The sequence below is a fragment of the Bactrocera neohumeralis genome, chromosome 6 (genome assembly GCF_024586455.1).
Source record: "Bactrocera neohumeralis isolate Rockhampton chromosome 6, APGP_CSIRO_Bneo_wtdbg2-racon-allhic-juicebox.fasta_v2, whole genome shotgun sequence".
NCBI lineage: Eukaryota > Metazoa > Arthropoda > Insecta > Diptera > Tephritidae > Bactrocera > Bactrocera neohumeralis.
The window spans coordinates 54,783,190-54,804,931 of NC_065923.1; the positions used below are offsets into that span (position 1 = coordinate 54,783,190).

A 21,742-nucleotide genomic window follows, 5' to 3' on the forward strand; every position below is an offset into this window, starting at 1 on the left:
ATTTATTGAATTTTTTTTTAACTTTTGCGTGTTTGAGTTGCTTACAAAATATAAAAACCTACAATCGATTAATATCTTCGATGATCTCTATAAGTGAAGTGTCAATATTCAAAATGGAAAAAAATAATTATGATCAGTTTTGTGACCTGCTTTCTATCAGTCGACACATTTTAGACTAAAGTAATTGTTCACAAATTGAGACTTCACTTTAAAAAGTCTCAAATAGTAACTAGAGATTGATATTGATATCTGAAAATTCTAGTCTAACTCAACCCCTTAAGTTTCACTTAAATATCCATTCATTTGTGTTATAGCTTCTTTTAAAAATGAATTCTACGAAACATTGCAGTGTATTGAATCAGATAGTAGAACAGTAGAATACTAATGCATCAGTACTTGCCTGGACATATAAACATTTTTATTTATATAACATCATCAAATAGTATATATGCACATACATATTTATCTGTGGCTTATTGAAGATTGTTTACAAAAAGATAGTAATTTCTAAATGGAATAACACATTACTACGTATATATCACGACAAAGAAACTGGACTATTGACATTATTTAAATATTTACACTCGACGAATGTGATAAAGACATAAAACATTGTTAAATCTAAATAAAAGGAGGACATGCAGAGGTAAAAGGACAAATTGTGGCAGCCTTCAACTATGCCAGAACGCGTTCATCACCATCAAAATAACCATATATAACAACAACACTTAGGCCAATGATAAAAATATGAAATGCATTTCCAATTGTACGTGGGTGTGTGTGCGAGTTTTGATTATTCTATGCGAACGATCGCAAACAAATCGAAGCTGGTTCACGATTTCCTGTAGATTTTACACATCGAACACTTGCACGGACGCAATGTCGCCAACTCTACACAGCACATTCGCCACCAAGCGCACCCTGAGCCGCCCACATAAGCACTCAACACACACCACTACAGATGTTCAACGGAGATTTGCGCTCCTTTTACCAACAATTGTGTGTTTTGTTTTTGTTGTGTTGTGTTTTGAGGTTGTTGGGTGGTTGTGGTTGAGCGTTCTTCTGCTGTGCATTATTCCACTAACGTTGTTTGTTTGATAACGTTCTATTCGTCTGTTGTTTTTTTCGTGCAGTCGGCCTCGCGCATTTCTCACTTTTTGCCAGTTTGTTGCTCATTTCGTGCCTTTTACTGGCGGGCTACGCATTATTGGAGCGCATGGTCGCGAATTTAAAATATTGTTAATAAAACGATTGAGTGTTGCGTTCTGTGATTGAATACCTTTCGGAAAATCGTATTCGTAATACGTACATGTGCGCGTGTGTGCGAGTGCTTGTGTACATGGAAAGGTGTGTGCAACAATGCCCGCCATTTGTATTATCTAAAAACACTTGTCAATTGACGTGCAACGTGATCGGATGCATTGCGATAGCCGTCCAAAACGTTTTACGCAAAACTCTTCCGATTTGTATTCTTTCGAAACGCTAATGTGACAATTTACAAGAAGGCTTTCAATTCGAGTAGTCGGAGATTTACGCACATACAAATGCAATTGTGTACAAATATCAATACCAATAACAACAATAAAGTGCAATTTTTGTTTTTTAATATATTAAAAAGACTATTTTTTAAGCAGTGAATTTTAAAATTGTATTGATAAATATATTAAAAAGTATAAAGTGCAATATTAAAGCATATTTTCGACAATTAATTCCTTTTCCTTCAAAGGACTTCAAGTTGAATAAGGTGAGAAGATTTAAAAAAATATTTTTATAAACAAGATCACGAAAGTTTTATAGCTTAAAAATGTTTTGCTGATCCCTACGATAATTAAGGACTATTTCTGGAGAGCGAAATTTATTTCTTCAAAAATTTGAACTTATGTGAGTTAAGTTACTTGGGAAACGAAATTCAAAAAACTTAAACTGGATTTCCGAGCGTTGAAATAAAAAAAACTCATAACGAAAAGGACATGCAATCGACAAATCTTAAAATTCTCATTATATTATAAATGATATTAATTATGATAATTTTTAATCTGAATCTCTTTTACAAATGCTAACCTTATTGATTTGTGTTTGATTATCATCATATTAATTCTGTTAGTTTATGACAGATATAGCGAAAGCTGAAACGTGATGTTTAATATAAATAAATTGCTTAAAAAAATACATATATAAAGTGCTCAAAAACAACGAAATAAAGATATTTTTAAAAGTATTTGCTTTGCATTAAACATAATTATTGCAATATGTTTGATTCAATTATTTGACACATAATAAGCCTGTACATCTTTCAAACAACTAAAATAAGCATGTGTGACTATATATTCCCCTGAGCTCAATTCCCTAATGTTAACTGTTTTAAATTGTTATAAAGTATGAATTTGCAAGGTCCGGCGCTGACTCGCGTGTTGCATATACATATGAATGTGGTAGAATAAATTTAGAATACCCGCTATTAATATATTCAAGGCCAAGTTGATGACGGCAATGTCCTAATCTATCGGGAAGTAGGTAATACCCGTATTTCCTTGTGTCCTGTTTTTTTTTTTTCTTTTACGCATAATACTTTCTTTAATTAGTTATATTTCTTGTGTTAAATAAAATGATATTCGAACTAAATCCTTTGCGGTAAAAAGAAACTGCAACGAAGAAGAAACATAACAGAACAATACAGTATATTGGCAGAGTAAACGCACAATTCAGCGCTGAATCTCGCATCCGCTCTGCAGTACCTAAAATCGACCAGTTCTGATCGAAATCAGCTTTGCGCTCGGCTCGGCTTTGAGCGTCCACTTTGTAGGCACCCTAAGACTCTAAAAAAAAGAACTAAGGAAGCGTTTAGTTCGGGTGTAATCAAATATTTTATTCCTTTGCATCGTGAATGGATTAAATTCATCGGAGTTGGCAAAACATTATTTTAAAAAATGTTGCGAAAGAGTTCAACACTCATTGTTCGAGGAAATCCTGATTGGATTGCAATCAAACGTATATCTTATAAACATATATTACAGTACATAGTTTCGCTTAACTTTATTACAATATTTTAATTTTCGTCAGCGAATATTATATTAAAATCATACTTAAATGAGATATGTATATCGGATATAAACTCAACCGAAGAGACTAATTTTAATATATTGATTTGATGTGAAAAACGTCAACCAGATGGTCGGCATTGATTGTGTTAAGAATGTGAGATTTATATCAAGGCATTTCGCATTCATCACAATGCAATGTGGTTTGAAGCCAGATGGAAAGTCGTAAATTGCTATATTGGGTATATTGGGGACAATGAAAGGTGTGTGCTTATTTCACTAACCTTTGTTATTGCTTTATTATACTCGAAAATATCCTTTCAAGCAATTTTATAAATATATAACTCACTCACTGATCGACATATTCGGCATGAGGACTGTTAGCATAACGAGTAATTAATACGTGTTCTTGTATATGGGACTTGAGCAATTCACAGACCAATTTCACATATTTTAAATTATAGTATTTCCAGAACGTGTTCCCAACTCTCCAAAATTTATATCCTAAAAACTCCACTAAATTCGCCTGAATATTTTTATTAAAATAAATAATAAATTATTATTATACTTGTATAAGTCATATATTCAATTATAATAATATTTTTTAATGTAAATAATCAAACATTAATGAAATAATAATAAATTTAACATTAAAAATAAAAAATATAAATCATTAATAACAGGTTTTGATGTTCCATATTTATTTTGTTTAATACTTCAAGTATACATACAAGTATAACAAATTTTAAGATGGTTGAGAGGCTGTACGCGATTCACCATTCTGTCATCTCAATTGAAAGCCAATTACGTAACTTATTTTTCAACAATTGAAATATATACAGTGACATATGACAGTAAGAGTTCGAGGCATTTTCGAAGCGCTGCGTCTAAATCATTATAAACTCATTTCTTAGGAAAAATCTGCTGAGTTGGAAAGATTTGACCATTGCTTACCACTAATTGATGCCGCGCAGACTCCGCGTTATTTTTAGATTGTTGATATGACTTGATATTGGTTTGATATCAGGTTTTACCTGAGAGGTAGCACTTTTGGATGTAAATCAGCAATTAGTTTTAATATGGAGAAGTTGTCTGAAAGCTGTTTTTTTTAATATCCTCTGATAAACAACAAAGAAAATTCTGATATTTTCCTTTAGCCGCCGATAAAGTTCTAAGCGAGTTTATTTGCCATATCGTGGAAAGTACTTTGAAGTTGTGTACTTCAGATGATTCTTGGAATTAAACTCAATCAGTACCGAATCTACAAATTTCTCTAAATATTAAGTCGATATAATAAATGTTTGTATCACAAAAATAGATTTTCAAATAGTTTAGTAATTTAATGTTATCACTTGTTGGAAAATAATAGAAGTATGTCAATTTGCTTCGGTAATCTGTAACTATTTGTAGAATTTTTAGTTCAAAAAATCAATATTCAAAGTAAAGAAATCCCCTGAAAATACACCTAGAAATTTAAAAACCCTAAAAAATTCCATCTCTTTTAAATTCTAAATTTAAGTGAAAACCCTCCAAATTGGTAATACTGCTTCCAGTATTATACGTTCTGTTAATTTTGCTAAAATATCTTAGATATTAACTGTTTTTGTTGTTGCAACGATTAGACAGACCCTGCTGAAAGGCAAGCAATAAATTAACTGTCATTGAAATCCGTTAATGGTAGGCCAAGGAAATGAGCTATTTTCGACAGGTTCGAACCATTGGGAGAGGAGTGTTAAGTGAGTTTGTGAAACCAAGGCATGCTTAGTGCTTAGTGTCATACGGAAACTCATGGATGCAAGATATAGATCTTGTAAGGTCTATTATAGATAAATAAGAATTTAACCTGTTACAATATCCAGAACTAAATTGCGCACTTACTAAGGGATATTGATCGATCCGTATATATCGATAAGGTCAACAAGAGGTTTTATAATTTTATATTAGGTATATGGAAGATATAGGTAATATTAAGGCGTTTTTATCTATTTTTGGCATTACCATATATTATTAACAGAAACAGACACTCATAAAAGTATACTACATATTCATAAAAGTATTTCACATATCGTCAACAATAAATAAGGAGTTAAGTCAACAAGATGTTTGAAAAAACTGATATTAGTTATATGGGGTCTATGTAAAGCTTTCACTCGATTTTATCGATATTTTCCTGTTATTGGGAAAATGCGCTCTCAAAATTTCATTAAGATAATCTACATTTTGGCCGATATATACTGTATAAAGTCATACGGAAGTTCGAATATGAAAGTATTGTCCCGATTAAACCCATTTTTGATATACAATACTGTATATAAAGGATTCTAGCCGAATTTTAATAATACGGAGGCTGCTATATATATTTCTGGCCTAGGCAACACTAAGTGTTGCCAGGTGCAATCTGACATTTCCATTGGAAAGTTTGACATTTTTTAGCATAACATCACTCAGAACGTTTTGTCATTTAATAGTGAATTGTTTTATTTACAGGGAATTAAAAAATTCATCTCGGCAAAAAAATGGAATTAATTCGTGAACATTTTTGTGCAATCATTTTTCACAACTTTCGACGTGGATTATCACGACAAGAGTGCATCGATGAACTAAAATCTTTGTATGGCTATGAAGCACCATCCTATAGCACTGTGAAAAATTGGTACAACGAATTCAATCGTGGCCGACGCTCGCTCAAAGACGAATTCCGTGAAGGTCGTCCAAAAACAGCCGTTGTGCCAGAAAACATCGATGCCGTACGTGAACTAATAATACAAGACCGTCATGTAACATACCTACAGATAGAGGCATGCCTATGCATTTCTCTCACCAGCATACATTCGATATTACATGAACACCTGGCCGTAAAAAAGGTTTGTTCTCGTTGGATCCCGCATAATTTGACAATCGCTCAAAAAAAGGCTCGTGTGGATTGGTGTAAAGAAATGCTGAAAAAATATGATCGCGGTGCTTCAAAAGACGTTTATAAGATCGTCACAGGTGACGAATCATGGATCTATGCGTATGAGCCCGAAAAAGAACAGCAATCGACTATGTGGGTCTTCCAAGACGAGCCAAATCCAACGAAAGTTGTTCGTGGAAGAAGCACTTCGAAGCAAATGGTCGCCTGTTTCTTTGGCAAAACTGGTCATGTGGCGACTGTTCCGCTTGAGCACCGTAGGACGGTCAATTCTGAGTGGTACACCACCATTTGTTTGCCTGAAGTCTTCGGAGAAATTCGAAAAACGAACAAGAGAAGACGAATCATTGTGCACCATGACAATTCGAGCTCTCACACATCTGCTCAAACCAGCGCCTTTTTGACCGGCCAAAACGTCGAATTGATGGGTCATCCGCCGTACAGCTCTGACTTGGCACCCAATGACTTCTTTTTGTTCCCACACATCAAGAAAATAATGCGTGGTCAACGATTTTCGTCGCCAGAAGATGCTGTTGAAGCATTCAAAAACCATGTTTTGGAGGTGTCTCAATCGGAGTGGAAAAAGTGCTTCGAAAATTGGTTTGAGCGCAGGCAAAAGTGTATAAATCTTGATGGAGAATATTTTGAAAAACAATAAAACCATTTTCGTTGATAAATATTCCTATTTTCATTATTAGGCCAGAAATATATATAGCAGCCCTCGTATATCTCACAGATTGTCAGATATTATAACTATAGTATTTATTTCCATCAACTGAAAAGTTTTTGCTATTAATATAAATATGAAAATATAAAATAAGAAAAGAATAGTTTTTATATGCATATACTATATCTTAATTCCTCAAATCAAGTACGAGCTATTGACATTAAATTTAACTTTTATTTTATATTTCAGGTGTAGCAGCAAGCCATACGTAATATCTTTTAAGAAGAACTCAAAATTCTTATAAAACTTGTCAAAACCTGAACAATTGGCAAAACAAGGTGTATAAATAGGAAAAGTTAATACCAGTTTTAAAGTGGCCCTCAAGTTAAAGATCAAAAATGACGAGTATGTCCACAATTCTTCAACAGCAGCAACAAAAACAACCCACAGACTACCGGTCGCGTTTGCACAATGGCGATGGTGGCCGCAGCAGTCGCAGTAGTAGTGAAATGAGTAGTGGTGGAGAGTCGCCGCCACAACTAACTGGATCGGACGCGCTTAACATGACGATGGCGGCTACAACCGCAGCAATGACGATGCCGCACAAGCCGCATCATCAACACAACCAACAACAACACCACAATCATCAGCAACATACAAATATAGCTGCGAACTCCTCATTATCAACCGCCAATGCTGCGTTCAACTCGCAACAACATTCAAATCAGCAACACCAGCACCCACATCAGTCGCACCATCACAATCATCACCAGCAACAAAACGACCATATTAAGCGGCCAATGAATGCGTTCATGGTCTGGTCACGCGGACAGCGACGCAAAATGGCGCAGGACAATCCAAAAATGCATAATTCAGAGATTTCCAAACGTTTGGGTGCCGAGTGGAAATTACTTACCGAGGGACAAAAGCGACCATTCATCGATGAAGCAAAGCGTTTACGGTAAGCTACTTATTCACATACACTTGCAATTGTATGTTTGGATGTGCAGTGGCACATATACCATAAATCTCTAGTCACATACATACATACATATGTGGGCAGATCGACGACATCGTTGTTGAGTTGTTGATGAAGAGCCGATGCGAATTGAGATTTTAAAAGGGAACTGTCATGCCCTGATTGAGCAGTTAACGGAGAATTCGCATTAACAACGACAGCTATTGTTCCTAACCTCCCACAAAGTAATAAACACATATATACATGCACACTGGCATAATACTCACCTTCGGGTGTTCATATATATATTTATCTTCTGCATATGTCTTTATTATGTAATGAAACTAGAATAGTTGACATTACTGTTGCTCCTTATCACTACTAATACGCGTATTATTTATTTAGCAACTTGTGATTTTCTCCCTCAAAGAAACTTCTATTCTACTCTGGTACATTTACCTGATAATTTCATTTTTTAATCGAACGACCTAAATCAGTGTAACCTAACTTTCAAAAAGTACCTTCTAAAATCGAAATTGACGGCTCATCGCAAGGTAGTTCCAAACTTCTCGATAAACGAATTTTCAGCGTTCATTTCCAATTACCTGTACTTATGTATTTTCTGCACATTGTATGTGTGTGTATTTGTATATGAATACAGAGCCCTCAGGTTCTGCCATCTTCGCTAGCAATGAGGTTTTTAGGGTAGTAGTTATCAGTTATAGAATCCAATAAAAATTGTGAATTGGTGTCTAAACGTCTAGTAAACTACTTAATACTCACCTTGTCATAACAAAATTACCTGAACAAGCAAAAAATGTCAATTGGGAACTGTTGCTAAACGTATCGATCTTATAAAATGTTTGCCTAAAACTACTGAAATAATAAAAAAAATATTTTTTGGGTTTTAACTTAAATTTGTGCAAACACTTCAATTTCTAATATCTTGTTCTTTATCTGTCGCCACTGGCAGATTCACTACTATGCCCTATCGTGAGTTCCAATATAAATGTAATTCCACAGTATTGAGTAGGTTTCCCAAACACTTGTACATGAAATATTTAAATATGATTAAGTAAACTTCGAAAAAGATAGCACAATTTGAAAGAGCTCTCGAGCTGGATCACCCGCAGATCTTATCGAGTGACCCTTTAATTCGCCTATAGTTGCAACCTGAAGAGTACGAGTACTATGCGTACAAACATACAATACTGTATAACTGACGCAACTGTCCCATTTCAACTGTCATTACCCCACTCTCAATATTATAATTAATTATGTATATTTTGTTTATTAATAATATTTGTACGCGTTTGTCAGTTGTCATAAAGTGTTGACGTGAATCCAAGCATTCCCGTTATACATATTTATATCTGTTCCACTCGCTGGACTATCGGAAGCGTCGATCAGCTACATATTTACATATGTAGACTCATAAGTACATATGTAAATAAAATCACCTTAAAGACGCTTCAGTAATTGGTGAATATGGATGGCACAAATTTTTGACATTATCATTTCGGTCCGTTTCGTTTGCATATGATAAAGTCGTGTTAACTAAATTTTCATTATTTATCTATTCTTTTTGAGAGAGCTCCTGTCTTCATGTGTGAAGTATGGATGTGTGGTTGGACAGCAAGTTTAATTAAAATATAAAATGCAAATTGTCGCAATTGCGCAATCAGTTTTGGACTACAGTAGTAACGCGAGTATAATAAATTGATTCATTGCGATTATAAGAAAGCAATCAGTTAAATTTTATAATTAATGAGTTGAATAAAATGGATGTATGAATATATTATATGAAATATGTTTCTACATTTTGACATATTGACATTTTTTCCTTATTGAATTTGCGATTTGTCTAAATGACACTGACTTATTTGTTCGAGCGCTTCATTAAGTTTCTTTCCGAGCTGCTAAAAATGGTAAATGCTTCACTATGCGCTTTGTTAGCCGCGGCAATGATGTATTACAGTTGTTACATGGACATTCCACATGCAAGTAAACAATTAAATTTTGATCGGATTGGAGTGCTACAATGACAGGCCTTTACAAATTCTTAAATGCAGATGTAACTGCTATTTCATTTTAGCTTCATACTTCTTAGAATGAACTAATGAATGGAAATGAAAATACTTTGTCGAAATCAAGTACAAACAGGGTGAGCAAACCTGGAAAATAATACCATAGGATCAGTTTTTAATTCCAAACCAACCACGTAACTTAAAACTCGTACATAATTTGCGAATTTTTCTCATATTTGTCTTATGGGAGGGGTTAGGGTTTCAAAGTAAAAAATTGAATTTTTTGCGAATTTTTTTCTTAAATATAGATCGAGTAATTTTCTTCATGCCTTTTGTACATTATTGAGCACACTGTTGTCAATATAGTATAATTGATAGGGAGGCATGCAACTGCTTCTTTGTAAAATATGGTCGGACGAAAGCATGCCCAACGACTGGAATTTAAGTGTGCTCTGCCCAATCCATAAAACGGGAGACCCCACAAAATGCGCCAACTACCGTGGGATATGTAGGTAGGTAAGAGTGCAGCCCTGTTGTCTATCGGGCTCAATTAGCACTTGCTGTGCCATTTTGATGCACTATTCGTAGAACCTTCTGTATCTGCTATCACGTTTCACCTTCCCTTTCAAACTATTTTGAGGTTTCGATGAAGCTACTTATGTCTGATATGCTTTTAGTAGAAATCCATTCAAGGTTTGGTGATTGATGGATTCCAAATGTTTTGTGTCAGATCTGTGCCAGCGCTGGGCATTCACAGAGAAAGTGGAAAATTGTTTTCCTTGTTCCCGGCTATTCCGCAGCATCGGCAGATGTTGTTGTAGGGCATACCCATTTTGGATGCGTGTTCCCCAATTGGACAGTGCCCTGTTGTGGTAGCTGTTACTCTGTAGATACTTTTCTTGACCTATTTAATAAGTCGTTGGTTCTTTTCCTATCAATAATTGTTTAGTTATAATGCATTTTGTAATGTTTTTCCATCTGTTATTTGCCACTTGTTGAAATTGTCTATTGATCTCTTTTTTGATGGATCCTAGCGGGCTTGGTATTAGCTCCGCCTTGGATTCGTCAAAGAAAGCTCCTGCCTTTGCCAACTCGTCTGCTTTTTCGTTACCGAAAATGTTCCTGTGTCCGGGAACCCAGATCAAGTCTAGTTGGAGCTTGTCTTTTATTGAGCTTAGTGCTTTCTTGCAGTTGTGAACTATACTTGAATTTGTCATGGGCGAAGACAAGGCCAGGAGCGCCGCCTGGCTATTCGTAAATATAGTAGCTGCTTTATGTATATTCTCGTGGTTTTCCAATAGAACTTCGCAGGCTTTTTCTATGCCCAGTACTTCCGCTTAGAAGATGCTAGCCGAGTTCGGTAGACGTGTAGAGAGAGATATGCCTAGATCAGCGGAGAATACCCCCTTGCCTACTCTGCAGTCCATTTTGGACCCGTCGCTATAGACTGAGATGGTATATGGAATAAGTCTCCTAAACATCGCATATAAGGTTCTACCGAACGTATTGTGTGAAAGATTAAAGCCCACCGTCAACAAACTGATTGGACCTTATCAGTTAGACCTGGAAAATTAACAACCAACCAAATATTCACAATACGATTTTCATCATACGCCATCTCCCGTGAAAAAAGAATCGACGCACACCACCTCTTCGTCGATTTTAAAATTGCTTTTAACAGCACGAAAAGGAGCTGCCTTTATGCCGCGATGTCTGAATTTGGTATCCCCGCAAAACTAATACGGCTGCGTAAACTGACGTTGAACAACACCAAAAGCTCCGTCAGGATCGGGAAGAACCTCTCCGAGCCGTTCGATACCAAACGAGATTTCAGACAAGGCGGCTCCTTCCGTGTGGTTACTTCAACCCACTTCTGGAGAAAATAATTCGAGCTGCAGAATTGTACAGAGAATGTATCATCTGTACAACTCCTAGCGTATGCTGATGGTATTGATATCATTGGCCTTAACAGCCGTTAGTGCTGCTTTCCCCAGAATGGATAATGCAGTGAAGCGACTGGGTCTATTGTTGAACGAAGGCAAGATGAAATATTTCCTGGCTCGAAATCCAACGCAGAATATTTCTTGCCAACAGGTGCTACTTCGGTCTAAGTAGGCAATTGAGTAGTTAAGTCCTCTCTCGACAAACAAAAACAAAACTATACAAGGCACTCATTATTCTCGTCTTGCTATATGGTGCATAGGCATGGACGATTACAACATCTGATGAGTCGGCGTTATGAGTTTTCGAGAGAAAGGTTCTGCGAAAGATTTATGGTCCTTTGCGCGTGGACGAAACACGGAACGATAACCGCATTTGATGGAATGATGAGTAAATGTATATAGTATATACCGATATTAGACCAATGTAGGCGACACTCTTAAAACGTCATAATCTAGCATAATTAAAAGACAGCGGCTACGTGGCTAGCTCATGTTGTCCGGACGGACGAAAACACTCCGGCTCTGAAAGTATTCGACGCAGTACCCGCCGGGGGAAGCAGAGGTAGAGGAAGACCTCCACTCCGTTGGAAGGACCAAGTGGAGAAGGACCTGGTTTCGCTTGGAACATCCAATTGGCGCCACGTAGCGAAAAGAAGAAACGACTGACTCGGCTGTAATCGTGTAAGCGGTGTCTACGCCAGTAAAGAAGAAGAAGATTTTTTGCAAATCTCGGTACTTGAGTTATTACACTCATATTATGGGGAAAATAAACAATAGCATCAATAATAATAACAACAAAATTATCAATAATAATATCAATAAAGGAAGAAATGAAGATAAAAATATTCAATTTTTCATAATCTCAGCATCCGTATGTACGTGAAGGAAATTAGTTCTTTCACTTATTTTGGTGTATTGTGCGCAGATAGATTTCAATCAAAGGAATGTAAGTAGCTGTTCAGCAATGAACGTAAAAGCCCTTTAACATTTGACGAATAATGATATAATGCAAATTTACGATGATCTCCACCTTAATATCGATATTAGAAACCAAGGTAGCCACACTCTTAAAACGTCATAATCTACTTACATACATTGGGTTTTTCAATAAGAGCGCTACAAAAGTTTTTTTAATTAAAACAAAAACGGTTTGGAATATCAATGAAATTCTTTATTCCTGTGGAAAAACATTCGATATCATTATGTATGAAATTCTTTTCTTTTACGTGGACACCACGGGCACGCTTGCAGAAGTCCAGACGCCGAACCCAATTTTCGACGGTTTTCAAGCATAAATAGGCCGATACTCACATTCGATATTCGTATGAAGTGCATCAACCGCAGCTGGCTTGTTGGCATAGTAGATACTTTATGCAGCATCACAGGAAATAGTCTAACAGCGTCAAATCGGACGACTGAGGCGGCCAATTGACTGGGCCATTTCGTGAGATAACACTTTCACCAAACTTGGTTTTCAATAAATCGATTGAGACATTCACTGTGTGTCTAGTGGCGCTGTCCTGTTGGAACCACATATTGCCCAAGTCCATGTCATCCTATTCGGGTTAAAAATATTCGAAAGAAGTGCCGCCAGCCCATAAACCGCACCAAACCGTAATTTTTTCGAGATGCTATGGTGACTCAAGGCGTACAGTGGATTGCCTGACCAATAACCCATATTTTGCTTATTGACGAAGCCATTCAGCCATAAATGAGCCTCATTACTGAGGATGATTTTTCGATGAAAATCCGGATCATTTTCAAGTTGTTGCTCAGCCCAATTCACGAACGTACGACGATTCTGGTGGTCAAACGGCTTCAGTTCTTGATCTTGTTAGAATGTAGGCCAAGACCTTTTTGCAAAATTCGCCACAACGACGTCATAGAGATGCCCAACGCTTGAGAACGACGTGTGAGAAACTGATTTGGGTCTTCCTCAATTGATGCACTAGCGGCAGCAATATTCTCGACACTACAGGCACTTCTTTCTCTCTCTGGCACGGTAATATTTTATACTGTGCGTGAGGATTCACATTTTTCTACTAGACGCTCAATTATTGACCTGACAGGAAGATTATGACGACCATAAATTGGGCGTAGGGCTGTTGAAGTTGAGGCCAATGACTCCGAATGTCGGTAGTAAATTTTAATAATTTCGACGCACTGTTAGATCGTATATCTTACCATGATGAAATGGCAAGCCTTATTGAAGAGAAATGTCAAAAGTGTGGGAAAAAATGGCTTCGTTTGCTGTCTCTATCGGCCTACTTCTGTAGTGTCTCTTGAAAAACCTTTTACATACTACTTTGAACAAAATATTAAGAATTTTTCTCATAATTTTAAAATTCTTAATTTATTATTAAAAATCTGTAACAAAGTAATCCCTGTTAGCTCCAATACACTCGTGACAACGTTTTTTCTTATCTTCCGTCGTTCCGTCGAAATTGATTGAAAAATCAGAGAAAACCTAACGAAGAATCAATTCAGTATGCGAAGGTGCATTATTGTGGTGTAAAAATCAAGAGTTGTCGGATAATGCCCATAATTCCGACCTCAGTTGGAAAACATTGTTCCACAGACGTTAACGCGACGCTGCTTTCGAAAAAATTTAGTGATTTTGGAGGCAATCGGGCTTTCACATTTTTTTAAGGCCCGAATGATATTTCAAAATTCACTAACCTTCCGAAATTCCAACGATGCCAGTAAGATCTCTGACTGTTAATCGTCGATTCCCAAGCACCAATTCCTTTATTTTATTGATGATCATCATTTGATGTTGATGACCGTCCTGGACGTGGTTCGTCGACAACGTGTTCTCGATCCTCTTTGAATAATTTGTACCAATCAAAAACAATTGCTAGCGACAAACAATTATCAACATTCTGAACCAGAAATTTGATTCCGCACAAAAAAAGTAATTGAACTCCTTTGTTGAATAATTTCGAAACTAAATTACCCTGGTCACGTGTTGTTGTGCATAAATTTTCTGGCAACTTTATTCATTGATTTCTTAGTTGCAGTTCTATTCTACCCAGTGGCGGATTAAGAGTATCTAACTAACCTAAGCACAGAGCCTGTGTAGGCCCTCTATTGCTTAAATGGAAATGGAAGGAATGGAATGGAAGGTAGAAAGTATAAAATGAAAGTTCATCAAAATTGAAAGTGTAGTAGGTATAATTTAAAACTTAAAACATTTTTTTCCTTGCCTTAATCAGAGCAAACTCCGAAATTACATCGTCGTATCTGACGAATTACTATATGTCTGCCTCAATACATATTAATGCTAAAGAATTATGCTTGTCTGGGTGGATTTTTGTTCTTTGCAGGTTTTTAATCTTTTTAGCTGTGAAACACATTTGAGCATTAAAAGATTCTGTGTCAATTATTTTCTCTTTGGAAAAATCATTGAATAGGAATGGGTGACCTTTGTTTCTGAAAATTTATATTTTATTCGAACATATTTGGAAAATGATTAAATTCGTTGCTCTTTCATTGAAGTCTTCAAGATTCAAGATATATTTTTCATATTCCATGACTGATCATGAAAACTTTTGTGAAACTTCATACATCACCTCATAATTTGCATTTGAGCATTAAGTGAGTCAATTATTACATTGAAAGTCTCAATGCGGAATTTCGCTCTAGGATTCAAATCAAGTTCCTCTGCATTTCCATCATTTGCTTGTTTCTTCCTAATTCGTCTTTGAGTTTCCTTATATTCCCCATTAGGAAAATTTTTTCTTGCCTCGCCTTCAAATTTTTCAAATTGATTCCTCATTTCAACGAGATGACCCGATAAAGAATGATACAAATTGGAACACGTTTTAAGATCTAATCATTCTTCTTGGAGTCCTTTACTGTACCATGAAAAACTTGTAGAATATCATTCCACAAAGTGAGCATAAATATAAACTCAAAATCTTGCATTTTGTTTGAAATATTTTGTGATTCTAACCAGGTCTCACCTTTTTGGTTTGTGTCCTCAGCAATTTCATCTAAAGCATCCAAAATTTTCGAATAGGATTGTAATATTGCACTCGTAGCTACAGCGTGAGCTTCCCAACGAGTGTCCGACAGCGACTTCAGAACGCTATCGTTGCCTATTAATTATTTTAAAACTGCCCAACGATGAGTAGAAGCCGAAAAAAATTGTATAACAACTGCACAATTGAACAAAATGCACTGTGATCGTACAACAATCAACAGCACTACGACCAATCAAGTTTAGAGTATGTGCAGCGCATGGTATAAATACAGCATATTTATTATGCTCTAAAATTTTTTTGCTGCATCTCTTTGTATCGTCCTGACATTTTAGCAGCATTGTCATATGATTGTCCTCTGCACTTTGCAATAGCTATCTTGCAACCCTCTAGATAACTGAGTACTATATTTGCCATCTCTTCTCCGGTATCACTTTTTAAATTTAAAACGTCAGAAATCGTTCCACGGGCATACCATCAGACGGCGATACGTATCTAAAAATATTGTTTTAAATAATATTTCCTATGGATTGGCATAGGTTTCATACCTGTACATCAAGAAGTGACATTTCATGTATTTCCAAGTTTAGGTATGTTCCAGAACTTCCACGCTTTTTAATGTTTTTTTTTGGTGAATTACGGTGTTTTTGTGAATTTATTATTTTAGTGAAAATGAAAAAAAGCTGAGAAAAGTGTGGTAGCAGTTGTTCGTCAAAGTTGAGGGACTTTTCGAAGTTTAGTTATGAAACATAAAGTTAGAATATAGTGAAAGCATAAATATAGTACGTAACCACTTACCTGAAAACTTTGTGTGGGGTAACGATAAGTGTAGTTTCAATCAAAGCCACTCCGTAAATAAAGTAGGTAAGTACGTGCGGTAATGTGTATGGGCGCTATCATTTGCAATGCAAAGACAACTCACTCACTCGGTCTCGCGGCGGCGCGACGCGACGTGCGGGCGTGGCGCGCAGGGGGTAGGGCCCTGCGGGGGTGTATGAAGGGTCGCTCCCGGACTGCTCGCGCCTTGTGATTTCGGACATATTTATTTATTGTGGATGAATCTCGATAAAATGAGGGTATAAAATGAAACGCCAGCAGAGGATGGAGGCCCCTGAAGAACAGAGGCCCCAAGCACGTGCTTTTAGTGCTTATTCGTTAATCCGCCACTGATTCTACCATTTCCAATATCTAACATTTTCGTTAATCTTGTTGGATTTAGAAAAGTGAAGAAGCGAGTCGGAAATCACCAGATTAACCGAGAAAAGTATAATTCATATAGATACATAAACAAAATATTTGAATTATTCTTAAATGAATTTTGAACGCATACCTATGATTTGAAATAGAATATTTTTATTTAAGATTCCTTTTTTAAGCACAAATGTTTTCCTATTTAAACCACCAAGTTGTCAATATTCGAATACGAATGATCAGAAAAAAGGAATCTTAAGATTTATTGTATGTTAATAATTCTGATTAACCTAAACAGCAGCAGCAAAGTAGTTGAAATTTTAAAACAGTAGTTTTTAATCTTCTTCTTAGTTCCATATACATATGAACACATTATGAATATTAAAACATAGAATGTCTTCTTTATGTATGCTTTCATAGTATTATACAATACTAACTTTAGATGATGATCGAATCGTGATATTGACACAGGAAGAGCCTTCCTTCAAAATTCGATTTCCTATATTTCTTATCTGTTGTGACGTTTATTATTATATTTTTTATGTTGAGTGCAATAAATTAAAATAAAGCAGTGTTAGCGACTCCAGTAAGCCACCGGGAAACATCTAAATGAATAAAAGTTGAATGTAAATGGATTAGAAGCCATAGGTGAAACAAAACTTAAGAATGGTAATTAAATTCAAAAATTCAAAATTGTGCACAATAATTAAAAAAACGAAGGACTTTGGTTTTATATTGCACTCGCTTGTTTATTTCTCCACATGCCTGAGGCGACCAGATTCCACAGGAAAATATGACGACCGAATCAAAAATATATGTATATACTTGTATAATGAATAAATTAATTAATGTACTTCAGTTCAAAGGCACAGTCGCTCGGCAATCAATATCCAAACTTAAAAGGTCGACCATTGCCGATCGGCCAACGTTGTTCCCTAAGACTCTTTCAGACGAGATTATATGCGCACCCGGCGGGACCGGTAAAGCCAATGTAAATATAATATAACATTTCATTCGCAAACAAGGAAACACATTGTTTGATTGCTGTTGCTGGCATTGTTGCCATTGTGAGACCGAAAGGTGTTGTGTGCTTAATGCGCCCGAGCGCGATACCTGAAGTGTTATCGATGAACAGATAAGCAAATCAGTTTGAGAAAATAATAAAACGTCTAAGATTCCCTTGCGTACAATGATTTTGTATGTGTTGCGTTTTCAAATGTATAAAACTGTGTACAAAAGGTGATGGTGGAGTGCGTGTGTACTACTCGATAACTCTGGTGTTCACTAGGATAAAAAAAATCTATAAACCATTAATGTAAAACTCTAATTCAAGACAGTTCATTAAATAATTAACACCAAAAATACTTCCTAAAATCAACCCTATGACCCGCCAATAGATAAATAAGCTCACACCGAGTCAAATTTAAGAACGAAGCTCGGCCCAAAATCTGCCAAGTTGTGCGCGCCAAGTGACCCGTCGCGAGCGTTGTTATTTTTATGTATCATCATATGAAAATACGACACTCTGTACATATTTTATTATGTTACCTAAGTAAATAGCCATATTGATTAAAGAAGAAGTGATATGAAATGAGTGGGTATTAAGGAATTATCGGGCAAGAATGGCAGTAATTGTTTGAATTGTAATTGCTGCTATTATCAATTGACAAATGAATGAAGGGAGAATAAAGCGCGCTCATAGCCGCACCAACAATGAAATACTTTTGATTTTTATACACAACCACTCATACATGTACAAGCGCATGTACATACATATGTATATACTATGCATATAAACAGATATGAGTACTTAACTGTTTGGGACTTTGATAAAAAATATATTTAATAACTAGAAATTATGACATAGTCAATGCATTTTCTTGATAAAAACTTTCAATTTCTTTGGTGTTTGCGTTGCAACCCTTTTATTACGCCTACAACTGCAACAATTTCTGAAACTATATTCCCATATTTATGTATGTGTCTGTATGTGTCTGTATGTTTATTATTTCCATTCACATCAAAGTGCCGCCAATAACCGTTTTTTCCAACCACTTGGCCTCTAATCGCATATATCGAATTTTAATACATATTTCCTCTCTTGCAGAGCGCTGCACATGAAGGAGCATCCCGACTATAAATATCGGCCGCGTCGCAAGCCGAAGACACTCAACAAATCGCCTGCGTCTAGCTCCGGCGTGAATGGCTCACAAAAGGAGTCGCAACATACCCATCTGGGCACATCAGCCGCGGCCGCAGCGGCAGTCGTTGTTGCCCATCATCAACAACATTCGCCCACAAGTCATCATCATATTGTCAATGCGGCCAAGTATGGTTTTGGCGCAACACCTCTAGAATTGACATTGAATATGCCGTCACGACATATACCGGGCGCTTTTCCGGCAGCGACAGCGCTAACCCACTACCCTCTGGATCCAACCATAGCACTTGATTTGCAGGCCCGTCTACAAGCCATGTACGCCGGTAGTCTATATCATCCATGGCGATACTTTGGTTGCGCACCGCTCATTAGCCCTGAGACACCGCCATCACCGCCCAGCAGCAACGGTACGGGCAGCATCGCTTCATCATACGGTTGTGGCATCAAATCAGCCAAATCTTCACCCACGCTGGCCCTGTCCGCGGGCAGTCAAGCACCGCCCAATATTATTTGACCAACTCCTTTAAGGTTTGGTGGGAGCTCCATGGGTAACACCGCCATTGCGGTGGTTGCTGAACCGGCTATGTAGATTATTATTTAAAATGTAAATGCTAGCGTATGCGTAAGTAATCCTACTCGTATTTTTATTGAGTATATGTAAGTATAGTATGTTTTAGCTGCTAAGACTTATTACTCCAAAGTGCTTACAAGTTGCAATTTCAAATTAAATACTTCAAATGTTGTTCATATGTAAATTGTGTATGTAAATTTTATAAATTTGATTGCGAGAACCATAAAGTTCTTAACTGATGAGATGATTTATTGAAATTTGGTCATGTAACCTTATAGAAGTTATACATTTATTGCCAACTTTTTTATTTTCCCACATTCATCGCATTTATGTCAAAAATCATATTTTCTTTAGCCAAAAATTTAATTGTAACCATCAACATAAGAAGGCTTAGTTGTAATAATAAACTTTTAGAAAAAGTAAAGATTTAAATAAATAAAACGGCGCACATGTATTTATGTCATTTTAAAGTCGAAAAGCTACTTGGTAGGAAAATTTCAGGACAGCTCAATTCGTAGAAGATTACTGAATGTACGATTTTCATGAACATTTTTACAGTTTACAGAATATGAAAAAATTTGCGAGACTTTATTTGAATTGTTTCTACATTTCATTTTTTTATCCATTTCTTCTAACGGTATTGGCAAAACTTTTACTCACACTTTTCGATAAGCACAAAATTTGATTTGAGTGGCTTTCTTGAAATTAGGTGGTTCATCAATTATATGTAAGGAAGTGCTAAGTTTGGGGTAACTGAATACATAATTTTCCAACTTGCCAGCTTCAAAGTCGAGGAAATATCTTTGGGTGTTGGCAAAACTTTGTTCTAAAAAATTAGTAAGTGGGTTAAAATAATATTTGTGTCTCATAAGCTTATATTATAGATCATAGACTAAATTAGTTTTATAACTGTAAAATATAGTTATATAAAGCCAACGAAGATTATATTCAAAACATCTTCAAATATGATATATCTGAGATAAATTCAATAGGAGAAGTATAATTTAATATGCACCTCAAAGGATTCAAAAGGAATTCATCGCCCACTGTTACAAAATAGATGCTCTTACCTCATGTGATTCATTGTACTTAATAACTGCCTTGTATCTTATTGTGGAGATTAGTTATGGTACTTTTGTGGTTTATGGTTTTAGATTAATGGCGTTTTATGGGCGTGACAAAGGTTCCATTCGGTCCATGTAATACCAACCCTTCTTCGGTGTCAAGGAACATATGTTTTCCTTAAGATTTTTCAATTTTTATTCAAGTATCGCTTGCACAGACAGCCAGAGAGAAAGTCACTCGGAATTCAACGCACCTCGTCAACCTGATCATTTATATATGTATGTATATATAACTCCATATATATCTCGACCTAAGACTAGGTCAACAAAACGATTAAGATGTTACAAGATAAAAATTGTCTCCGACATTAGGAATAATTTTAGACTTTTATATAGTCTATTAACATTCTATTTTATTTACAAATTGATTTAAAATTGACATCACATTACAGATCATACTCATTGTGTGACTAAAGAAACAGAAAACAATAGAATAGAGATGCAAACCACCTCGTTGACAGTAATTTCTCCACTCCTAATTAATTACGGCACTTGCTTTTGAATCACCATAACACGAGCTCGAACATATTTATTAAGCCTCAGCGCGACGAAATGTAGAATACGGCAACTGTCAAATCAACGTTGCCAATTGTACGCAGATAACAAATTAAGAAGGCGACGTAAATAAACATCCCCTAATAAAACTCAATAAAACTTTTGCTACTACCCTTGCAGGCGGCACGGATTAAGTGTATGCCTGATGTGTGTGTGTGTGTGTATGACTATGTTGGGTGAATACAAATGAGTGCGGGGACAACAAAAATGAAAAATCACAACATTGTTTGTTGATGCGTTGATTATTAGGTTAAACTGCAGCAGAATACAGTCGAAAAAGGGGATAAACGAGCCTGCTGTGAGAAAAATGGTGCTTTTCCTTGCATAAGCATAGGCGTTTATGCGTAGCAAATTGAATATAAACGCCCACTTATGTGCGCACTCATCTGTGGAATTATGTAGCGAACGAACATGTAACTGTTTATTCGTTTTTTCCGCGTTTCGCACCAAAATGATCGTTTTGTAGGGTTGAGGCATGAGACCATCTCAAAGGGAAATGCTTAAATAAGCAAACAAAAGCCAAAGTACTATTTATAAGTAGCAATGATGCGAGTGGTTTGAAACAATAGTGTCTTCGTTTTAGAAACTCTTTATCGAGAGATGTGTTAACAAT

The 21,742-nt window shown here is 36.1% G+C and overlaps 1 protein-coding gene across 1 annotated transcript; it reads left to right on the forward strand.

Moving 5' to 3' along the window:
* Positions 1-1,225: 1,225 nt before the first annotated feature.
* On the forward strand, positions 1,226-19,834 carry LOC126762337 (transcription factor SOX-2). The gene is made up of 3 exons (XM_050479041.1): positions 1,226-1,744; positions 6,866-7,577; positions 18,826-19,834. Exons 2-3 carry the CDS (start codon positions 7,015-7,017, stop codon positions 19,391-19,393), a joined length of 1,131 nt encoding a protein of 376 aa, XP_050334998.1. The 5' UTR covers positions 1,226-1,744; positions 6,866-7,014; the 3' UTR covers positions 19,394-19,834.
* The last annotated feature ends 1,908 nt before the right edge of the window (positions 19,835-21,742 follow it).

Coding starts and splice junctions, on each gene's coding strand:
- LOC126762337 (XM_050479041.1), top strand. CDS start 7,015: ATGACGAGTATGTCCACAATTCTTCAACAGCAGCAACAAAAACAACCC. Junction 7,578..18,825: donor GATGAAGCAAAGCGTTTACG/GTAAGCTACTTA, acceptor CCTCTCTTGCAG/AGCGCTGCACATGAAGGAGC.